The sequence below is a fragment of the Marmota marmota genome, unplaced genomic scaffold, assembly GCF_001458135.2.
Source record: "Marmota marmota marmota unplaced genomic scaffold, marMar, whole genome shotgun sequence".
Lineage (NCBI taxonomy): Eukaryota > Metazoa > Chordata > Mammalia > Rodentia > Sciuridae > Marmota > Marmota marmota.
In genome coordinates, this window is record NW_025999941.1 from 4,950,017 (window position 1) to 4,970,294 (window position 20,278).

The 20,278-nt window shown below is 40.9% G+C and overlaps 1 protein-coding gene across 1 annotated transcript in view; it reads left to right on the top strand.

Annotated features, from left to right (window-relative positions):
- Positions 1-20,278, top strand: part of Rftn1 (raftlin, lipid raft linker 1) — a 196,834-nt gene that overhangs the window by 89,557 nt on the left and 86,999 nt on the right. Inside the window, exon 4 of the mRNA XM_015494369.2 lies at positions 19,077-19,185. Coding sequence (XP_015349855.1) covers positions 19,077-19,185 — 109 coding nt within the window. The remainder of the gene's footprint in view (positions 1-19,076; positions 19,186-20,278) is intronic.

Here is a 20,278-nt window from a genome sequence, read left to right on the forward strand (position 1 = left end):
GGAGCTTTACAAAAGGAGGCTTTCATTTGCTTTGAGTCTGGAATGATGGGTGAATTTGAGCACAGAGAAGTAGTGGGAAGAGCTTTCCAGGCAGAGGGACGTCCAAGATGGTCTGCAGCCTAGAAAAGCAGAACATGGACCACAGAGAGACTACAGCACAGGGTCTAGGATTCTCAGAGGGAGAAAAGGCATGAGAGGACTAGGGCCTGGCTCGGGAGTGAGGCTGTTGGGAAGCCATGGTGAGCACTTCTCTATGTGCCGATACAGCCGAGGCTGCTGGGTCCTCTCTCTTCCAGATTTCTCCAGGGATTCTTAGAAAAGACAGAGGATTGCTGAGAGCTGTAGTGAACTGCTTTGTTCCAAATTGACCATATGCTTAGAGTCTGAGAAATTTTCCCTCTTGCACCACATCAGCAGGCTGTACTCCCAAGTACTTATGAGCAGCACAGATTGCTGAATGAGTCAGCTCTGGCCACCCGGTGTCGGGTGATGCACAGAGGGAAAATTCTTTTGGCTTTTGGCTGTTTTATTTCCAGGAAAGCAAATCTTAGAGAGTGGTCAGCCATTACCTCTTGTTTCCCCTTTTAGAACAAGGAGTCTAAATTCCTCAAGACTCTGCCTTTGATCTATGACAGGACTTGCAAACTCAGATGCCCACAGGCCTGGGCTTGTTGAGCAAGGACTCTCAGGAATTAGAGACCCAGTGTCTTTGCTCTGCCCTGTTGTTTTCAAATCTTGTATTTTTATGAGGAAAAAAAATCAGAAGCTTGGACTTCTATGTGAAAACTTCTTTTTTAAAAATGTGGCCTCACTTTTTCAAAATAGCATTGTGTATCTCCAAACCATGCCACTGGCTGCCATCATGCCACCTCTGAGATTTCTGTGTGATACTTTGGAGTTAATCGTACATCTTTTGAATGGCCGGTTCTCCCTTTTGTACATGGCAGTCGTTGGACTTCTCAGACTCTTCTATTACTTTTTTTGTGTTTTTAAATTTCTGCCCACTTCCTTTCGTCCTTGTTAAACTTTCTTTCATCTTTGGAGTATCATTACTTTGAATGCTAGTGGATGTTACTTGACAGAATTTTTTTGGATAGAGTCAAATAAAGCCATGCTATGGAATCTTGCATTGTTGATCATAATAATAATAATAAAATAAAAAATTCAAAAAAGTCATTCTTTACAAGATGGCTTCATCTTTGGTTTACTTGTTTACCAGTACTAAAAGTGCATCTTGATAATACAGCTGCACGGCATGGACTCTGAGTAATGGAACACTCACACACACACACACACACACACACACAGTCCTTTCATTGCCAGAATAACAGTGATTTGCCACAGGAGTATATGTATGTTATTTTTCACTCTTCTCTTAAAAAAAAAAAAAAAAAAAGATGGCCTTCAAAGAAAAGAAACCCTTTGTGGACCTTAAGTGAAGTATAAATGCATTACATTGCCTTTTTTTATAGTCCACAAGATAGCATGAACATTTTCTTTGGCATTTGAAAAGGGCGAAATTGGGGAAAGCACAAAATTATATTGAAACTAAAAAGAAAATTATTTTAAAAATTACAGTCGAAAGTATCCTCTTTAAGTGGACTTGTATCTCTTTATGTCTAATTTTTACCAATTACTTTGACTCTTGGGAGAATTATAGGGCTTCTAGAAAGAGGTTTCATAATTAAGCGAAATACACAGGGGGTGGAGGCGCCTACGGGGGTGTGCCCTAGAAAACGCTCACACAGGAGGCTAGGGATCAGCCCTGGGGCGTGCTGATTGTTGGAATCGCAGGTGGGGAAGGAAAGTAGTGCTGGGTTCAGCTGTGATTGACGTGTGTTACTGTGATGGGGAGACGGCAGCAGCCTGCGTTTTCCCAGAGAGCAGAAATCCAGGGAGGGAGTTTCGAAGTTCTGCTCTTAAATCAGAGCAGGGAATAAGAAGGTGCTTGTTTAACACAGAGGTCATTATTTTGGATTCAGAAATAGATAGGGCGCCCACTCCTGCTCGTAACTGCCCCTCATTTCTGGAGTGGTATCATCCTTTATAGCTTTCCCAAGCTTCCCGAGGTGTGTGGAGAACTTGATTAGCTCTCTAGGCTGCCACCTTACCCCCCAAGGAGCTGTCCAGCACCACCAAGGCTACTTTAATTTATTCCTCCTATTTCCCTGCCTTGCTCTGGAGTAACACCCTTTTCTGGTGTGTTGAAGTTTCAGGATTCACTGTTAATTATTGTGTTTGCACTTTCCAATCTAATATGCCAGCAGAATGCCACATTCTCCTGGGGAAGGAGAGCTCTTTTTCCAATCCACACCCCTAAATGGCTTGCCTACTTACTCTTATTCTCTTCCTCCAAAGTGTCTGCCTTCATCCCAGTGGAGAGAGCAAGAGGAACGTGCTCAGTTTGTGTGAAAGCTCATTTCCCCCCAGTTTTATAGCTGGCTTTGATTGCCTGTGTCTTTCCCAACATTTTATTTTTTATTTTATTTTTTGTCTCCTCTGAGAGCAAGAATTAGCATACTAGTGATTTCTAAGGTTTCCCCAGAAATATTTTTGGGGTGACCGGGAACCTCCAGATGGTAATCTCCACAGAAGCACAAGCTCTAAATTTCTTTGAAATTTCCTGTAGATCTTAAAACTTAGGCGAATACCATAGAACCCTGAAGTATGTGTATTTGTTTTTAAATAAAATAAATAAAAGCCCTCTCCTCCTGCATGTGTATACGATCTTGAAATAAAAACAGACTCTCAAGGAAGATTTATTCTGTGGCTTTGCAGGTGTACCATAGGGACACTTAGATACCATTTTGAGGGCCATCTGCATGCAGAGTAGGTAATTTAGTTGCAAATAATTTTACCAAAGTGTTAGATTTCTGGATTTATAGTCTACTCCATATTAAATTTAGGAACTCAGATTGTCTAAATCTTCGACATTCTTTAAAAAGAAAAATTTTCGTCAGTTAAACACTTGGATTGTGTGTTTTTTAAACTGAAAGAGATATAATGGACATGATTGGTTATGATAATTAGAAAAGACTAGTACTAATTGAATTTTACATTTTTGGATATGAATGCAGAAGCAGGTGAGAAATAACTTTCACAGGCATATAAAGACATTATTAGTGACTTAAATGTTCTTGAGATTTTGATATAATGATCATCTCTATAATCTACCCAACTGTTTTCTATAATATTTTAAATGGTTGAAAGATGGAACCATTTTTTTTTTTTTTTTTTTTTTACAAAGAGGTGAATGCTATAAATATGAATTAGCGGAGTACATCATTTCATTTGCTTCCTATTCATTGACCCTGAGTTGGAACTTAAAATGGCTACAAAGACTTTAAACACCAAATTAGTAGCTTGTATTCATACAACACCTGTTTCTGAGGGTCTGAGAGCACTTTGCTTCATTTGTGTGTATGGTAAGTATTATAATTAATTCTCACTATGTCCTCACTGATGGTTGTTTTTGTTAATATTTGTTGAAAACATTGTGCGTTCATCAGAGTTTTTACACTTGTGCTATTTCGTAGCTGAAAGGTTTTGTTATCTTTCTTTATCTCCCGTGTCCCACTTTATATCCTGGGAAAGTAAGGCTGAAGAAGTTATCAAGACTTACTAGTACTGAAGTATTTGTGTGTGTGGCGGGGGGTGGGGCGGGGAGGTGTGCAGTGACTTTAGGGCTTCAGTCCATCTTGAGGTTCATGGTACAGAACCTGGCACTTACAGGAAAGTCCTCAGAGAATTCCAAGAGTTCTCTAGACTTTGCCGTGACTGGGCCGTAGGATCAGAGGCCTTGTTAATCCTCAGACTGGGTTGGACATAGGGCTGCCACTACAGACCATTTGGAGCTCCCAGGGTGGCTCCATTCAGCATGCAGGTTAGGGCATATCAGTGTCTGCAAATGATGGCTCTAGGGCCATGAGTGCATTATTTTTTCTCTGCTCCTTCAAAATTGAAATGTGTTTATTAGGTGTCTGTTGTGTGTCCTCTAAGATAGTAGCCTTTGTTAGAGAATGAGTAGACACGTTTCCCACCCCAGGGATTTATAATGTACCTAACTTGTGTCCTTGAAATGTTCATTCTCAAACTTGTATAGCTTAAGTCCCCAAGACTGCCGGCAAGAAACCTGGATCTTACTAGGAAAAACAACAACAAAAACCTTCTTGTGAAGAACATTCATGTTTGTAGGTGATGCGTAGTGGGATTTGTCATTTTGGGTAATAATTGCAATAGCAATTGTTTATTATTGCTGTGGCGGGCCCAAGTCTTTGCTCATTGCTTCGTCATGCATGTTATCTTTACTCTTGAAGCCAAAATAAAGAAATGAGCCTTCAAGTGGTTTGCCCAGGTCAAAGTCTACACACTTCATGAGTGGAGGAATGAGGGTTCACTTTGGAATCTGTCTACTTCTAATACTACTCCTCTTTAATTTTTTTTTTTAACCATTGGTGGGTAGGGGTGGGATTAGGCTAAAGGTTGGTACAGAATTTCTCAACCTTGATTCTACTGTTGACGTTTTAGACCAGATAATTGCATTGAAGGATATTTAGCTGCATTCTGAGCATCTGTCGGCTAGGTGCTGGTTGCAAATGCCATATCCCCACCGTTATGACATCCCCAGATCTCCAGAGACTGCCAAATGTCTGCTAATGAATAAAACTGTCCCAGTTGGGAAACCACTGGGTGAGAGGCATAGAGGGTTTAAGCATTTTCCTCTAGCCAACTTTGCCAACAGCATTTCTTAGGTTATCCTAACTTTGCCGCATCTGTGGAGTGAGGATCTCCATATATGCCCAGCTCTGATTCTTAATTGTTGCTTTGCTGTATTTACTGATTATTGCACTATTACCACACTGTGTGTAGTGTGCACACCCTGGGAATGGAATCCAGGCCTTGCCCTTGCTAAGCACATGCTCTATCACTGAACTACACCCTATCCCCTATGTCACACTACTCTGACTATAATTTGTGGTGTATCTGGTGATAGAGCACTGTTCTACAGAACCTTGGCAACTTGTGTACATTGATTTCTTTCTTTTTTTTAACCATATAAAGCCTAAAGTAATCTTCTCCAGTTCATAGGAAAATCTTTTGAAATTATAATTACATTAACATACTAATTTGAGAATAATTTCCACCATGTATTTTCAAGAACATAAAATTTACTTCCAACAATAATATTGAACTTTATTTTAGAGCTTTGGTCGGAGATCACCTGCCCTGTAGGGATCAGGCAGCGTTCTAGGATCAGTCTGGGTTCAGAAGGATGCTTTCAATTAGGATCTCAGCAAAGTGGGTTTATGGATTGTTTTCTATAGTGTTTAAACTTCATGAAACATACTCATAGTTTTAAAGTTCTGTTAGGTGATTGCAGGTTAAAGAGAATACATCCCTCTTTCCCTCTCCCCTGCCCAAATACTTACTTGACCCTTCTTACTGTTTGCAAGAATTTTGTTAGAATGCTATCTATTCAGAGCTGATGTGAAGAAATTTAGGATTATTAAGAAGACTCTGAAGTGTGGATATACGAATATTAACAATGAATCTCATTTCAAGTGGACATTAGGCTTTAAGATATTACGTATTATGAACTTCTTGTGATCATTTATAGATAAAGCTTATTTTATCTGTTTCTCATCAGCTTTTTTTTCTTTTGTGTATGCTTTATAGCATATGTAAGTTGTTAGGTGTTAGTATAGTCATACTCAGGATTTTTTTTTTTTTCTGATAGTGTGTTTTTAAAAGAAAATTTTTGGAGATAATTGATTCAAGCAACTTCTGGGCCACACTGGTCACTCCTGAAACAGTTAGATCTTTGCTACTCAAAGTGTGGTCCCTGGACCAGCAGCATCAGTGTTGCCCAGAAGCTCCTTAGAAGTGGGTGCAGACCCTCAGCCCTGCTCCCAGACCTGGAATCAGGATGTGCATTTTAAGAGGATTCCATGATCAGTGGATACATTAAAGTTTGAGAATAGAGTTAAGCTCTGCTTTCCTATATTGTGGCTACTCTTTAAGAGCAACCACATACATTTAAATTCATTACACTTGAATAAAATGAAATTTTAAAAAAATTCACTTCCTCGGTTGTACTAGCCTCATTTCAGGTGTCCAAATAGCTAAATGCTTCTTGTTCAGACAGCACAAAAGTAGAACGTTTCAGTCACTTAGTAGTCAGATGGTGTAGGCAGGAAGATCTAGAAAAGAAACGGTAAGCAAACTTGAATTTAGAACACATGCAGTAATGCAACTAGAGAAGAGACTTCCTGTCATGCAACTGGTCACAGCCCATGAGAGTCTTTTGAAGACCATTCAAGTGTAGCTATCATTGTTTTTGTTTGCAGATATGTGACTTTTTCTGAATCAGCAAATGTCAGGAAGAGACATGCTTTTATTCAGTGTTCTGTTTGTGATAAAATATTAATTTGGGTATTATTACTCATGCTAGTTCTTTCTACTCCTTTCAAAGTAAAGGAGTAGCCTACAGGAGATCAGGACTGTGTCCCAAATCCCATTCTCTGGGACCTATCTCCTCTTTCCTGGAGCCCAGCTTGCTATGGATTAAAATTCTTTCACAGCTATGTTATACGTGGAACATTGAGTTTAAGTGTGTTTGTTTTTTCTCTTGGCTTTGTAAGGCTAGTGGTGAACTCTGTCACGCACAGTTGCTTGATTTATCACCAGGGAGCCAGCCCTAACTGTAAGCATCGAGACAGGATGTGGCAAGATTTCTCTAGCATAAGTAATAGTGTTGGATAGTTAGAAGCTCCTGGTGACAGACTGTGATGGGCTCCCTGTGGGAGTGGTGAGGGCATCCGTTGCCTAACCTTTCCCCCTATTTCCAGATGCTCTGGTAGATACCAAACCCTTTCAACAGAAGTGGTAAGTGTTGTTGGTGAAAGAGGAAGGGAAAATGGGAGGAAAGCACAGTGACCCATCATGGATGCCTTCATTCTCCTCCTTCCCACTCCCTCCTCTGAACCCCACCCCAATGGACTCCATAGTTAGATGCTTTATTTAAAGAGTCACTTGGATTTGTTTACTTGACTTCTTTTTTTTCCCCTTGAGTATTTCTTAAGTTTCACAATCAAGGGAAACTTTCGACTCCAGCAGCCTCATTTTATTTTTGTAGGTTCATTTTTTTTTTTAAAGAGTGGTCATTAAAAATTCTGGGAGATCTCTTCCTCATTGTACTAAAAATATCAAGGCAAACACCCATTTATTCCCCTTTCCACAATGACCACCCAACTGTAGGGATGAGAAATATCCCTCATCTCTCTCCTATCCAGCTACTCCCTCTACAAGAATCTTGGCTCACCTCGAAGCCCTGCCCTCCTATAACATTATTCCCTCTTCCTACATCATACTTGATGTCACCTACTTAATCATCTAAAATCTGTGTCTTGGTGTCTTCTAACAGCACTCATGACTCACCTTTACCAGAATTAAGGTGAGTCCCATCTTTTCCTCGCATCTTTGTTTCCCACTGCAGAGCCCTTCATCACGGGTTCATTCTTAACAGTGAATTCATCCATGCAATTATTAGTTCATGACATTGATTCAGCTGAGTAACAAGCAGCCCCACCTTCATACACCTTTTTCTAAACTGGTATTATTTCCATCATATAATTCATGCTTCTTTTCCATCTAGATCTTTGCTAATTTCTGTTCTCAGTGCCTAGAATATCCAGGTAGTCATTGCCCCATGTCTAATTTCCACAGAGCCTCAAAGAAACAGTTCACATGTTCCTTGCTTTTAAAAAAAAAATTCCCTGGTCCTTGATATCAGAAATGACTGAAGTATCATAGCATTTTTGTTCACATATAGTTTATCTTTCCTTATGGACTGTAAGCTTCTTGAGGGCAGGATCTAAATCAGTGCCTTCAGTTTCTCATGTGTGGTTGGTGATCTAGCAACTAGTGGATAGATGAATGAATAAATATATTTTTACTGCTGCTACTAACATAAGTTCATGAAGATATATATAGCCTCTTTATTTCATTGACGAATCTCTTTCAGATCTATAAGCTAATTTCTTTCCCTGCTATCCCTTTTTTTTAAAAAAAAATCTATCATTCTATTTGAACCCAGGTTGCTTTGGAGGAAAAATATAGCTTAGAATTTCTTCCTGTTTCCCAGAGATAAAAGAAAAAAAAATTCTTTTCTATCAACTGACATTTAGTAACTTTTTTTTCCTGGTTGGAGAAGTGCCCAGTAACTTAAGTTAGTGTTTATCACATTTCTTATGATTATTTCTAAATGAAGCAAAAATAACCCTGTTGATGAACTATACATTCTTTTTTCTTTTTATGAGTGAAATTTAAGACTTGCTTAGAGTCCTGGAAAAAGAAGACATTGTTTAAACTCATGGTCTTTGAAGTGAGTTAAGGGATTTATGTGTTGAAGTGAGACCTATTGCATGTTTATTATTTAAAAGTAATGTGTATGATAGTTTTTAGTCACGTGCTTATTATTTAAAGGAATAGTTTATAATAGTTTTTTGACAGGCATTTGCTTTTTACTAGCTTTAGATATGATCTGCCCATGAGACCAAAACATGTATTCGACTTACAAGTTGGCACTTTGTCACACTTGCTATAATTTGGGATGTTTAACGCACTTATACATGTTAATAGTATTTTCTTGGAAGTGTGTATTGTTAATGGCTTAGGGAAGGTTATGCCCCAGCTATGGAAAGTGGAATTGGGGGCTGTGTAAATGAACTGGTCATTGTCTTCTCTCTGAGGGAAAACCCTGCTGACTCATTACAATGGATGATATATCTGCGTTAGGTTTATGGGTTAGTTATTTTGATTATGGTACAATTAGATAATCTGTTTACTGTTATCCATGCCCTGGCATTCAGCCTTCTGTGGCTCACATTGGACTTTTGTATTTGTAACCCAGAGGCCACAGTCTGGTGTCAAAAGGACAAATTCAGTCCCAGAGACATTAAGCTACATACTACCAAAAAAACCAAACAAACAAAATCACAAAAACCAGTTTGGAGCCAAGATTTGACAGTTATATCCTAGATAAAAATTACACAATTAAATTACTTCTTTTAAAACATTAGAAGATTTGGCAACCCTGGCCTGGAATTCCTAGTAATGGCTAGGGCATAAACTGCTCAGTTTTTGTTTTTGATAAGGAAAAAATTGTCTTTTTCTCATAGACATAGAAAGTTCCCCAGAATCTACAAAAGGCATTTGACCTTGAATTCGGGAAAGCCACAGAATACAAAGTCAACACCAAAAAAAATCAATTGTATTTCTATCTTCTAGGAAAAAGCAGTTGTTTTGACAAGATCTAACCGAAGTTTAAAAATATCACTCTGGTTAAATTTGAATAGTAGCAGTCTGGGGGGTACTCACAATACCTTTTAAATTACTTTGGACTTCAGTATTCTAGCAGGTGGCAGTAGTCTGTTGGCCTAAAGTTATGGTGAAGATGGAGAACAGGTTGATTCCAGAAATGTTTGGAAGTGAAATCAACAGGACTTGGTGATGGATTAGACACCATTGAAGACAAGACATTGAGGGATCATTGCTTTATTGACTTGTGCAAATGTTTGAAAGATAGCACAATTCATTGAGAAAGGGAATTCAATGAAAGAACTAGGCTTGAAACAAACATTATATGTTCGGTTTTAGATATAATCAGCCTGAGGTACCTTGGAGACTTTAAGAAAAGGAATCAGCTGGGCATAGTGGTATATTCCTATAATTACAGAGGCTAAGAAGGCTGAGGCAGGAGGATCACAAAGCCAGCCTCAGCATCTTGGGCCCCCAGCAACTCAGAGAGATCCTGTCTCTAAATAAAATATAAAAAAGGGCTGGGGATGTGGCTCAGTAGTTAAGTGCTGATCCCCAGTACCCCCCCCCCAAAAAAAAATCAGATATGCCATTCAAAGGATCTAGTTTAGAGCAAAATATATAGCACAGAAAGCAAAATAGGTACTTAATACTGAGTTATGGGTCAAATCACCTGGGTAAGAAATGGTTAAGAAATGTAGAATGGAAAGGAACAACCCTAGGGTTGAGCTTCTTTGATCTCAACATTTAAATGCTGGTTAAGGAAGGAAAAAGAAGGAAAGAGTTAGCAAGGTAAGGAAGGAAAAAAAGACATTATTATGTCTTAGAGGCAGAGAAAAGAGTCATCAAAAAACACTGTCTGAAAAAAACTGTACTCCAGAAATCATTATGAGTTGAAATTCAGAGATAGGGATAAAAATGAATAAATTTGGTTAAGCAAGTAAGAATCACTAAATAAAAGCAATTTAAAAAATCTGACATGAAATCCTACAGATTATTCTTTCAAAAGAATTTTAAATTGTGTTTAATGCCTTTATTCCTTGCCCTATACTTATTCTGATAATTTTTTCTTTTCCCGTATTTTTTGTTGGTACATTAGAGTTATATATAATGGTAGAATTCATTGCACATGATATAATAATGTAATTTGGAAAATATCTTTCCCCTGTCCCTTTCCTCTTACCTCCTCCTGGTCCCTTTCCTCTACTGATCTCCCTTCTATTTTCAGGAGATATCCCTCCACCACCTTTCTTCTCTAGCTTCCATATATGGGGGCAAAAAACATGATCCTTGACCGCTGAGTTTGCCTCCCACTTGCTAGGCAAGTGCTCCACCACCCAGCCCTACCACATTTTCTTTACCATTCATTCCTTGACAGACACCTAGGCTGGTTCCACATTCAGCTATTATGAATTGTGCTGCTATAAACATGGGTATGCAAGTATCACTATAGTGTGATGACTTTAATTTTTTAGGATGAATACTGAGGGGTGGTGTAGCTGGGTCATATGGTGGCTCCATGTTTAGTCTTGAGGAATCTCCATACTAATTTCTATAATGACTTACTAATTTACAATCCCATCATCAGTGTAAAAGTGTTCCTTTTTCTCCTCATCCTTCCCAGCATTTATTACTGTTTGTAGTCTTGGTGACTGACATTTTGACTGGTATGAAGTGAAATCTCAGTGTAATTTTGTTTTGGTACTAGGAATTGAACCCAGGGGCACCTGATCACTGAGCCACATCCCCAGCCCTATTTTGTATTTTGAGACAGGGTCTCACTGAGTTGCTTAGTGCCTCACCGTTGCTGAGGCTGGCTTTGAACTCATGATCCTCCTGTCTCGGCCTCCCAAGCCGCTGGGATTCAGGCGTGTGCCACCACACCCTGTGCCTCAGTGTAGTTTTGATTTGCATTTTCCTAATTGCTAACGATTTAAACATTTTTTATACATCTGTGAACTATTTGTATTTCTTCTAAGAACTATGTAATTCATTTTCCCATTTACTAATGTGGTTATTTTTGGAGTGTTAAGTTTGAGTTCTTTATATTTTGAATATTAATCTTATGTCAGAAGAATAGCTAGCAAAGATCCTGTAGGTTCTGTCTTCACATTATTAATTTAAATTGCTCAGTTTAATGGTTTTTCTGTTGTCCTCCTGTATTGGTCTGTTTTGTGTTGCTATAACAAAATAGTTGAGGTTGAGTACCTTATAAAGGAAAGAGATTTACTTAGCTCAGTTTTGGAGGTTAAGACTAAACAGCATGGCAAATAGCATCCTAGAAGGTGTGAGAGAGAGACAAGGTGAAACAAGGAGCAAGAGAGCCAGCAGGGACCTGTCTTGCTGTCTTTCTTTCTTTTATCTTTTTCTTTTCTTTTCTTTTCTTTTTTCTTTTTTTTGAGAGCAGAGCCTCCAGTAAACAAATTATTCCCTACTGGGCCCCACCTCTTAGTTTCCACCACCTCTCATATCACCAAGCTGGGGTCCAAGCGTACAATATAAAAATCCTCTGGGGATATGCTACAACTCATCCAAACCATGGCTCTCCCTAGCACCATGCTGGTGCCCACCATGTGTCACCAAACTTGTGCTTGGACTTCTGTCATGGGACCTATTGCTCTCAGAAGTGGGAATGTGAGAGGGAGTTGTCCAATAAGTCTCTAGGAAAAAAAAAAAAAAGGAGAGAACATATTTCTTGGTGGACTTTGCTATATTTTCATCAAAACAAAGTATGTGTAGGTGTGTTGTATGTCTGTGTGCATGGGGACATACATGCATGCATACATTCTTTCATTCTTGCCTGTGGACCTTTGTATTTGCCAAGCTTGTTGGACCATCTGGCTGCCTGGGGAATGACCACACAACCTTTAGCAGAAGTGACAGTTGTGATCAGGGAGGATCTCCAGGTTGGGCTCTGAGCTTGTGCAGTTTTTATTTTAGTTGTGTTTGTGTCTGAGTAACGAGGTCAGCGTGACACAGTGGAGGTGGTCTCCTATCGTGCTCTTAAACAATCTGACATCTGTGACTAGTGGAGTTGACATTTGAGATACTTCAGCACGTGGGCACAAGGGCTCTTGGCCTCCTACCTTGCAGTTAGAAAAGATTTGTGTATACATGCTCAGTGTATAAAAATACTTTTATATGTTTATTTAACAAGCATGTGGAGCATGTGTTTAATCTTCTTTTTAAATTTTTTTTCTTAATGTTGACATTCTGTTTTGGTCCAAGTCCTAGTTATGTGTGTCCAAGAAATGAGGATGGTTTGGGATGATCAGAGTTCTGGAAATGGAGAGTGGTTGTGGTTTGCACAATATTGTATATGTACTTTGATGACACTGTTATATACTTTAAAATGATCACAGTGGTAAACATGATGCATATTTTACCACATAAAATAATAAAACGTGAGGAAAGCAATAAGTTGGATAATACTGTGAGTTTTTCTGAGTGAAAGAAGCATACACCTTATACTCAGGTTTCATCTCTCTCTGGTCCTTTGACTTGAAGGTTTGTTTTCCTCTGAAGGTGGAAGAGTTTAATTCCTGGTCTCTGTAAGTCAATTTTTCTGTGTTTTCCAAGGACTCTTCCTATTATTTCCCAAGGAAAATATCCTGAGTGATGGATATAACACACCCAGGCTAGGAATAATTGTAGATTTAACAAAAAAGATACACAGATATTAAAGAGAATTCTCATATGCTCTTCACCAAGTTTCCCATCATCTATTAATATCCTGCATTCCCATAGTACATTTGTCAAACCAAAAAATTGACACTGGTACATTACTGCTAATTAAACTGCAGATTTTATTTGGATTTCATCAGTTTTTCTATTAATGTCTGTTTTCATTTCTAGGATCCAATCCAGGGTACCACACTGCATTTAGTTGTCATGATGACGTCTTAAAAACTTAACTGGGGGCTGAGGCTGGGGCTCAGCGGTAGAGTGCGCTCACCTCACATGTGGAAAGCCCTGGGTTCGATCCTCAGCACCACATAAAAATAAGTCTTGTGTCCATCTACAACTAAAAAAAATTAGAAAAAAAAAAAAACTTGGCTCTCATGTCTTAGCTGCATCTCTGTTGTCTCCAGCAGTCAGAGTCCCCGTGGTTCAGTGCCTGTGAACACCACGTTGCTTACACTCTTAAGAATTTGAATTCATTTCATCTTCATTCTTGGTATTCGAGATGATGCATCTCTGCTCAGTAATATCCTTTTATTCTTTCAGGAAATCCCATTGCAATGGTTGAGATTAGACCCCCCTTAGCTCCCCCGTACTGTGGACAGGTAGGGCCCCCTGAAATAAGAGATGTTGTTTCTGAGAGATGTCACAGATCCGAGCTATTCTGAACCAAAAGGACATATAAATTTGACAGTCTGCCCACTTAACAGGATAATTACATAGCAAGTATAAAGAAATCTGTTTACTTCCATAGGATGGGTCTCTATTGGGATTTTAAAAAGATAAGTTGGAGAGGGCATTATAAGTTTGTTAATAGAAGCAATAGACAAGGTGGCTCATGCCCTCCTCTGTAGCACACTTCCTTGAATTAACTTCAAGGATAATATACCCTCTTCCTTTTCTTCCTTTTTTCCTAGTTACCCGTCCTTTGTTCTCTCTGCTGTTTCCTCCTCTTTTCTCCTTCACCTCTTCTAGGTACAGGGCCTCAAAACTCAGTCCTGGATTCTTATTAACAAAGATCTCATCCAGCTTCATGCTTTAAAGGCCCCCTGTAAGCTGTTGACTCCCAAGTTTTTATCTCTGGTCATCTCTGTTGAAGTCCAGATTTGAAAGACTTTCAGCTACACATTACATCTCCACTGGAATGTCAGCTGGCTAGGTCAATGTCAACACCTCTGAACCTGAATTAGCAATTGCCACCACTGCAAGCCTGGGCCCCCTAAGCCTTCCCCCTTATAGTGCGGCAATTTCATCCATTCTCCAGTTCCTAGGGCAAGGATCCTTGGGATCATTAGCTTTCTTCCTTTCACCCCCTAAAACCTTTCCACAGAGAAATTATGAAGATTCTATCTTGAAAATGTAGCCAGATTCCAGCCAGTCCACTCTGAGCCACCGTCTTCTCTGCTCTGGACCCCTGAGGTAGTCTCTTGTCTCCCTGCCCACAGCCAGAGAGAGCTTTGAAAAACTCGGCTTATGGTACTTAAATACCCTTCAGGGCTTCCCATCATTCCGTCTTCCCCATGGCTGTAGGTCTGCATTATCTAGTTCCTCATGGGCCAGGAGAGAGCTGCTCACAATATTCCCAGAGTGAAGGACATTGCAGCCTGGTAAGTTACCTGGAGGCTCACCACTGGCAAATGACCCCTCGTCTAGTTAGCCCCAGAACCTGCAGCCTCCAACTAATAAATCTGGTGGGATTTACCAAATTGGGGCCGAAGAGTAGTGAGGCAGTACATGTTACTGTTAGCCACGCTGTTCTCAGAGCACCTTTATTTAATTGGAGACCATTGGTGTTAAATTTCAGACAAGGTAGACTTGAGGGAGTTTTGCTGGTAGTCAATCCTGCATCTCTAGAAATGTGTTCTGTGTCCTTCCTTTTTCTTACTGTTTTAACCCAGATATCTCTGTCCTTGCCAGAAGTGGGGGCCATCTGGGCTTCAATACAGAGGAAGTATGGTGGCTTCCCATATCTTTTTCTAGGATTGTTATGATTTAGCTCTGAGGTATCCCCGAGAAGCATGTGTGAGGCAATGCAAGAAAGTTCAGGTTGGGTTAAGAGATCCTTAACCTAATCAGTGAATTACTCCCTGGACAGGGGTTAACTGAGTGATAACTGTAGATAGGTATGGTGTACCTGGAGGAGGTGGGTCATTGGGGGCATGCTTTGGGGTATATATTTTGTCTCTGGTGAGGGGAACTGTCTCTCTCTCGGCTTCCTAGTTGCTGTGTCCTGAGCTACTTGCTTCCGTCACACTTTTCCGTTATGATGTTTTTGCCTTGTCTCAGGCCCAGAGCAGTAGCTCCGGCTATCTGTGCACTGAGACCGCTGAAACTGTGAGCCCCCAAATAACCTTTTCCTTCTCTAATTGTTTTGTCAGGTCTTTTGGTCACAGTAGTAGAATAGCTGGCTAAAACAGAAATGATACAATGGTATAAGGGCAATATAATTGGCATTTCCCCTTCCCTGTGGGAGGTAGCAGGAACCTGCTCAGCTGGGAGTTTCAGGTTAGCTCTTCTTCCTTAGAAACTTAATTGACTTCACAATCTCTCTTCCCTTCTGTGGTGGTTCCTTGGATGGCCACGCGTTGGCCCCTGGAGGCCACTTCTAGGAGATGTTAATTTCTCTGCCCCAGGTGGCTCCTGCTCTCAGGTGTCTGGCTAGATCTTGTGGGTCTGAGTCTAAGTGTCCATCAGCAAGAGGCCTATTCTGAGCACAGCATTGCCAAGTCTTCCGCCTCAGGAACAATATTAGTTTTCTGTGCTCTGAAGTGAATTCTGCCATACCTAGGGGCTCAAAACAAATGTATTGATTATCTCACTATTTAGATAGCCCAACTGGGTGATGATCCACTTCCAAGCTCCCTGGAAGGGTTGCTGACAGTTTATTTCCTTATAGTCATGGAACTGAGATCCTATATTCTTGCAGTTATGGGCCAGGGGCTACCCACAGTTCCTTGCCATGTGACCTCTCGCAACATGACAGTGTCCTCCTTCAGGGCAGCTAGGGGAATCTCTAGCTCTAGCCTGCAAAGTGGAGTCTTAGAATAGAATGTGGCCAGAGGAGTGGCAACCCATCTCCTTACCCTGTGCCACTGAGTATGAGCAAGTCCTAGGTCTTGTGCCCACTCAGGGGAGGGGAATGCTCAAAGGTGTGGACTCAAGGAGGTGAGGACCGTTGCAGGGGTCACCTTAGGAAGTGTGTACCTTGGCAACCACATTGCTTCCCCACCTGGTGCCCAGGAGCCCTGTAGGCAAGCTTTGCTAGTGGATCCTCCTATAGAGTTAGTGGCAGGGAGAGAGGGTGTTTGTGTAACTGCGACCATCAACCAAGCTCTCACCCCTCCTGGGCCACAGCTGTACCCTCATGAAGCACAGACTTCCAGGGCAGCTGGTGTATGTCCTCAGAGGATTCAGGGACCCTTACCACCTCTTCCTCAGTGTCATCATCCTTTTATTTCAAATTGAGGTGCAAATTCCTAAAGGTAAGGGAAGGCTTACCAGTTGCTCATAATGTTCTTCCAGTGTGCACTGGGTTTGCTTTTCCAAGAAACCATCTGCTGAGATATAATCTATTCAGAGTACATGTAGAAAATTTGTAATTTCTGTTCTTGTTGATCCTTGTCCTCCTTCAGTTCAGATGTGACCGTGGTGATTATTCTGTGACATGAACCAGAGCTGCCTTTATTGTTATAGAACTTTTTCCAGAACCAAAGATAGTAGCTATTAACTTCTCCTGTGCTAAAGATCATTCCTTATGAATCTGGGTTATGGGTTGCTTACAGAGAAACTCATCTTCTCTCCAGTTGTTTTATGATTGTTTTGCTGAGTGGATATGGCATTGACTTATTTTTTGTGTATGTGTGTGGTACCAGGAAGTGAAGCTGGCGTGCGGTGAGGGTGCTCTACCACTGAGCCACATCCCCCTGCTCTTCTTTTTTTTTTTTTTTTTATGTTGAGATAGAATCTCACTAAGTTGTCCAAGCTGTCCTCAAACTTATGATCCTTTTGCCTCAGCCTCCCCAGTTGCTGGGATTATAGGCATGAGCCACCATACCCAGTGTATGGACTGGCTTTAAAATGATTAAAAATTTTCAACCTAATCATTTAAAATCTCAGTGATATTTATCACATTGTAGAGTCTGACTCTAGTCTCCATGTGACAGAATACCTCAGATTTTACATTGAGAACTCCCAGCCCTATCCCAATCTTTGTTGTTTGAGACCCCATATGATACATATGACAGCAAGTCTTGGCTAAGTGTTCTCTTTTAAAGTCTGGACTCTTGTGTTCTCATTTCTCCCTCTTAGAAGATCTAAAACAGGAGCCTAGTCTCTGACCAAGTATTAAGGCAAGAAGGCTAGGGTTCAGAATTGAATTATTCTGTTAGAATTAGTTTATTCCAGGTTAACCAGTTTAGAATCATTTTTAACAAGTTTAGAATCCTTTATTCTTTTACATTTCAAACATATGCACCTCATTACTGTACCCCAGAAAGGATACATTAGAAGGAAAAATTTTTAAAAATATGCTATTGAAGTTTGCTTACCGAGCCACAGTTGCACACCTGTGGAAAAGCAAATCCTCTTTCATTTTTTTCGTTTTTAAATTTCATGTAAATCATACCCAGATGGTTAATGGTAGCATAAATTGCTTTTAATGCTACATAAGAATCTTGGAAATTCGTTTAAAAAAAATTGTAAAAATCTACATTCAGAAACTGGTGAGATGTCTGTGTCTCAGAAGTGCAGTGTGAAGAATTGTCTGACCAGGAGTGGCAGGGGCCCCTTTTCTGTGGAGCGGGGGTGGCTGGGAGGCCCCTGCTCACTCCTCTACCAGGGCAGAGTGGTTGTGTATGTGGTGTGAGCCCTGTACTGGGAGCCCAGAGCCCTGGTCTCCAGCCTTCTGGGGGACAGGGTGTGTCCTGTTGATCTCTAACTGCCCCTCTTTGTTTTGTGGTTGGGCCAGTGGAATCTCCTTCAATTTCCCACAACTGTGTGGTTTCCAGGAGCTCCCCAGACCCACCCTGTTGGTGTCATTTAGAAGCCTGAGAAGGGATGACTCTGAAGAGTGAGGCTCACCTCGGTGACCGCTTGCTGCTGGTTCTCCTGAATGGCGTACAGGATTGAGCTGTGAGCTGTACATGTCTCCGTGGTGGGGATGCATGGAGGGGCCCTGTGTGCAGAGATGGCAGGGCATGCTGGCAAGCCTCTCCCCAGACCAAAAGCCTTTATTTCACACCACCCTTCACAGTCAGTTGTCCTAGAATATCTACCTTGAGTTGCCTCATGGTCTTTCTTTGAAGCATTTTTTAATTTTGAGAGATGTTGCCAGATTGCCCTCTGTAGGGGTTGAACCTTTTCAAAGTCTTTTTAAAATTAATTTTCCAAGTGATATATGATTATGTTCTCTTAATTAAAAAATGTAGAAATTTATGACTAAAGTGTCTTTGAATTGGCACCCCATCCCACCCTAAACCCTAGGTCCTAACTAGACCCTCCCCATGCCTGGAGGTAACTGCTGTTATTGGCTTGGAGTGTGTCTTACTAAGTCTTTTCCTGTGCCCTGGAAGATAGAATCCAATGGGTCATATGTTCCTGGAGTGTCTGTGTATTGCTTACTGTATAAGCCATACTATACTGAACCTACCATTCTCTAGTGAGGTTTTCCATGTCTTGGAGGTCGTCTTATGTCATAGAACTGTATATATTCTTTGAGTTGTGGACCATAAATTATTTTTTAGCTATTTTCTGGGGAAAAAAAGGCAGGGGGGCTTTATTAAACATTCAGTGGTTTCTTTCTTGGCTGGTGGGGAGGATACAGGAGACTGAATTTGGGGGCACTTGACCACTGAGCCACATCCCCAGCCCTATTGTTTGTATTTTATTTAGCGACAGGGTCTCACTGAGTCGTTAGTGCTTTGCTTTTATCGAGGCTGGCTTTGAACTCACAATCCTCCTGCCTCAGCCTCCTGAGTTGCTGGGATTATGGGCGTGTGCACCTGGCCCAGTGATTTAAAACAAACAAAAAATTATATCCTGCAGCATCTTAGTCTTTGTGTGTGTATTTCTCTTTTCAGATCTCAGAAGACTGATCTTCACAATGAAGGTTACATCTTGGAATTAGATTGCTGTTCCTCCTTAGACCACTTGACAGACCAAAAAATCATCCCAGAGTTCATTAAGAAGGTGAGTGCTGTGGGCAGGACTCAGTCCCTCAGGTTCATAGAGCATCTGCCTGAGTGACCAGTCAGGCGAGCAGGTTTGGGGATGATCAGACACACTCCAGAGGCCTTGGGGGGAGCTGTGACCTAGACTCCTGACCAGTGCTCCTAGGGAGCTTCTGTTCCCACACATGGCTCAGGCTGTAGTTGACTCTGGAAAGGTGGCCGCCCCCTCCATCCCAGGCTGTCAGCACCCTGGGTCGTGTCTTTTAGGGCTAGAATGTTGCTAACAGCATCAGACCTGCAGGCCCACTGTTGGGTCTTTGTCTCAAACCTTCAAGGTGGTGCGAGTTCCCAGATCCCATGTCTCCTCCAATTTTTGTTGCCACCAGCTCAAAAATTGAGCTAGTATGGGGATATGCCAGACTTCATGGCCACTGATCTGTAGTTACATCAGGGAGAATTCCCTGCTAGAGGCAGGGAATTCTCATCCGCCCAGCAGTGTGTCTAGTTTTGAGCTTGTCTTTGTGCCATATGAGATTCTGTGCCTAATTGCAGGGTCCACTTGAGTTTCTGTACACCATTTACTGCAGAAAGAATGTCCTTGCCCAAAACCGGGCTGAGAATTTTTTAGTGTTTATCCTTCGTTACCCAGTCTTCCAAAGTACAGCTGTGAGTCACTTAATGATGGGTATGTATTTGAGAACTGCGTCACCGGGAGATTTCTCACTGTGCAAACATCATGGAGTGTGCTTACACTAACCTGCGTGGTGCAGGTCTGAAACTCGACAGGGCCTCTTAAAAACCATGGAGCATGAGTCTGCTGCAGGCATCACATGGCACACATTTTACAGTAAACTTTTAATTTTATCTAAGTAAATGAGGTACGCTATAAAATAAAGATAAAATATGGTTTGTTAAATGAACCACTAACATAGTCATTTATTATCCATTTTATGTACTGTTTGTATTTATGTGATTTACTTCTACAGGACTGATAGTGCAGTAGGTTTATTTATACCAGCACCGGCACAAACATGGGAGTGTGTGGTTCTGTGATGTTAGGGTGGCTATGGCATCAGTAGGCAATAGGAGTTTTTCCATTATCATCTTCTGGT